General features: G+C 52.1%; 1 protein-coding gene across 1 annotated transcript; it reads right to left on the bottom strand.

Annotated features, from left to right (window-relative positions):
* Window positions 1-1,011: 1,011 nt before the first annotated feature.
* On the bottom strand, window positions 1,012-2,319 carry LOC112885625 (BURP domain-containing protein 13-like). The gene is made up of 2 exons (XM_025951205.1): window positions 2,160-2,319; window positions 1,012-1,850 (listed from the first exon to the last, which is right to left on the bottom strand). Exons 1-2 carry the CDS (start codon window positions 2,317-2,319, stop codon window positions 1,012-1,014), a joined length of 999 nt encoding a protein of 332 aa, XP_025806990.1.
* Between the last annotated feature and the right edge of the window lie 335 nt (window positions 2,320-2,654).

Raw genomic sequence — 2,654 nt, 5'->3', positions numbered from 1 at the left:
TGGGCTGGAGTAAGTACACCTACATGGAACCTATATGGGCTTAGCTGCGGAAATTATAGCCCATGTTTGGTGGATTCATCAAACAAATCTTCTGCAGCAGAGCCATCAAAAAAACAAGGAAGAAGCCTCTAATGTAGGACCCATCAAAAAGAGACAACCATCGTTTCCTCTTTGTACATTAGGACTTTAGGAGAGCCATGCAAGTCCAAAACAGTAAACATGTGTGTGTGCTTGGCTGGTGGGCTGTCAGCAGGGACCATCAAAACCCAAGTTCTCCAAATATAACCGAGCTATTTTTCGTCTAAAATGGAGGTCTAGCATTTTTTTGTGCTAAAGAGATCGAGACGGTGGAGACACTTTGCTGCAACATATCTAATGTACATAAATACATTGATAGATCACGTTGCATTATTCGAATATAACTTCAGATTGCACCATTTAAATAGAGGGACACTGCAACTGAAAAGAACAATTTCCTTCATGTCGGTTAATCTCACACAACGGTCATCTCCTCCCTTTACTTCTTGTTTGTTTGCCTTTTTCCCTATTTCCCTTACCATCGTATCTATTTCTGCATCTCGTCGTGCTCTTAGTGTTTTTTTCCTTTAGACTTTATGCTGAGTCGAGACCTCCAACCCGGTTGCTTGGTAGAAATTCATACATAACAGTTTACTCAAGCGTGTTCACAAAAAGATGAGCATGTTACAATATGTTTGGTGGCGCTAGGCCAAACAGTAATAACATATACAAGATTCAGATCAGTCCCACAGTAATTGAAGGACGTGTACCAGACTGACACCGGCAACATACAAGAGCTGACGAGAACACCAACACCTGGTACTCTAGCTTTAAGACCCAGCCAAACCTAGCTAGAGCCGCCCTAGCTTAGTTATTTCTTCCAAATCTAGTACCAGCGCGCCGTTCTCTCTCAAGTACTAGATGATACATACATACGTACGTACGTACGTACAAAAGCGCGCGCCAAAGAAAAAAGAAGGGCCATGCATGCAACTACAGGACGTCTTCACCAGATGGCATTCCGTGGATTCCAGCAGAGCGCTTGGTGGCTTTGTCCCCCTTCGTCGTCTTAACAAAGACCAGATTGGCGTACGGCATGAAGTGGCACACCGGCGCGCCGCCGGGGTGAGTGCGCAGCACCTCGAAGGCCGGGTGAGCCGGGTTCCACTGCGAGGTGTCCCGGTGACACAGCGCTAGCATCATCACGGCAGCTGCTGCTGCTGGGTCATCACCGCCGCGAAGCGAGACCTTGTAGGCCCTGGTCGCCGACATCCCCGTCATGTGGCAATGGTAGACGGCGTACGGGAACGGCATCTTGTGGCAGGCCACGTACCGGTCGCCGTCCAGCGGGGCGACCGCCTGGACCTCGTACGGCCCGCGCGGCAGGCCGGCGCGGGGGAGCGCCGAGGCGGCCGCCCACGCGGCGCCGCCGAGCATGCCCACTGCGCTCCGCACGGTGCCCTCCAGGGACGCGGCGCACGCCTTGCGCTCGCCGGGGAGGGGCGGCGCCCGGCACCTGCGCAGGGTGTCCCTCACCCGGGCCGCCTCGGCGGAGCCCGCCGGGATGTTGAAGGTGGCGAGGACGTCCCGGAGGTTCCCGAAGGGGACCTTCCCGGCGACGTCGTGGGGGAGGATGGCGGACTCCACCTCCGCCGGAAGGGAGGCCGTCATGGTGCTCCCCGGCCGCAGCTGCGCCTCGTGGAAGAAGAGGTCACCTGCTGCTCCTCCCGCCGACATGCTCCGCAGGTTACAGATCGCGTCGTAGATGGTGCACACGTTGTTGGCACTGGGCGATGCGGAGTAGTGCTCTTCAAGCGGCGAGTGATCAATGCCTGCACGACTCAAATCCAGAAAAATCAGGTTGGCTTAGCTACCGAGCGATTTGTGATGCGGAATGGTTAGTTGGTCAGCCGTGGCACCGAAGTTTTGGGAAATGTCCAGCTAGTTGTGTGGTTTTTGAGACCTGTGTGTTTTCACTAAAAAAACTAAGTTTTTATTTATTTGTTTCTTCTAATAAAAGTTATGGCAATAGGTCTTTTCAGAAAAGATATGGTGAGTGAATTGTAATATTTTTTAAGTATTTCTTCGTATTATCGGCAAAGATGTGTTACGATGTGATCTTACTATGCACGGATAAGTACCTCTCTGAACAAGATCTGCGATGGCATCTGGCATCCGCGAACCGATCAGGGTGTTTTCCCAGAACTGTAGTGCCGCCGGAGTGTGAGCGGCGGGGTGGCCTTGCACCATGGCAGCGCCGGCGGCGGCCACCATGATCAGAAGAAGGGCGGATGGATGCATGTCTCGGTATCGTCATCCGGTGACTACCGAGCTGGTCTGGCGGAGGGAGAAGAAAGGAAGGAGTCTTGCTCTGATAGTCTGATGGATGGTTGCTCGCTCCCAATGGTTGGGTGTATATATAGCCATTGCTGCTACTTCGAGCTGGTGACCCGGCCCACAAGACCAAGACATGCGCTTATAAATTGTCCCTTCGACCTGCATATGGATGGAGCACCTCACTGCTCGTGTAGGTGATAATAAGCCATGGAAATGATTGCCGAGATGTTATCTGCAATGCAAAAAATAAACATTAATTATCCAGGCAATTGCGCCTGTTTTTCCGATAGATACAGCCC

This window comes from Panicum hallii, chromosome 3 (genome assembly GCF_002211085.1).
Source record: "Panicum hallii strain FIL2 chromosome 3, PHallii_v3.1, whole genome shotgun sequence".
Classification (NCBI taxonomy): Eukaryota; Viridiplantae; Streptophyta; class Magnoliopsida; order Poales; family Poaceae; genus Panicum; species Panicum hallii.
This window is presented reverse-complemented; position numbering and strand designations above follow the sequence as displayed.

What these genes read in the sequence shown, in the direction of transcription:
- LOC112885625 (XM_025951205.1), bottom strand. Translation starts at nt 2,319, where the DNA reads ATGCATCCATCCGCCCTTCTTCTGATCATGGTGGCCGCCGCCGGCGCT. An exon ending in CGCAGATCTTGTTCAGAGAG is followed by an intron (nt 1,851 to 2,159) that starts GTACTTATCCGT and finishes TGAGTCGTGCAG; the next exon opens with GCATTGATCACTCGCCGCTT.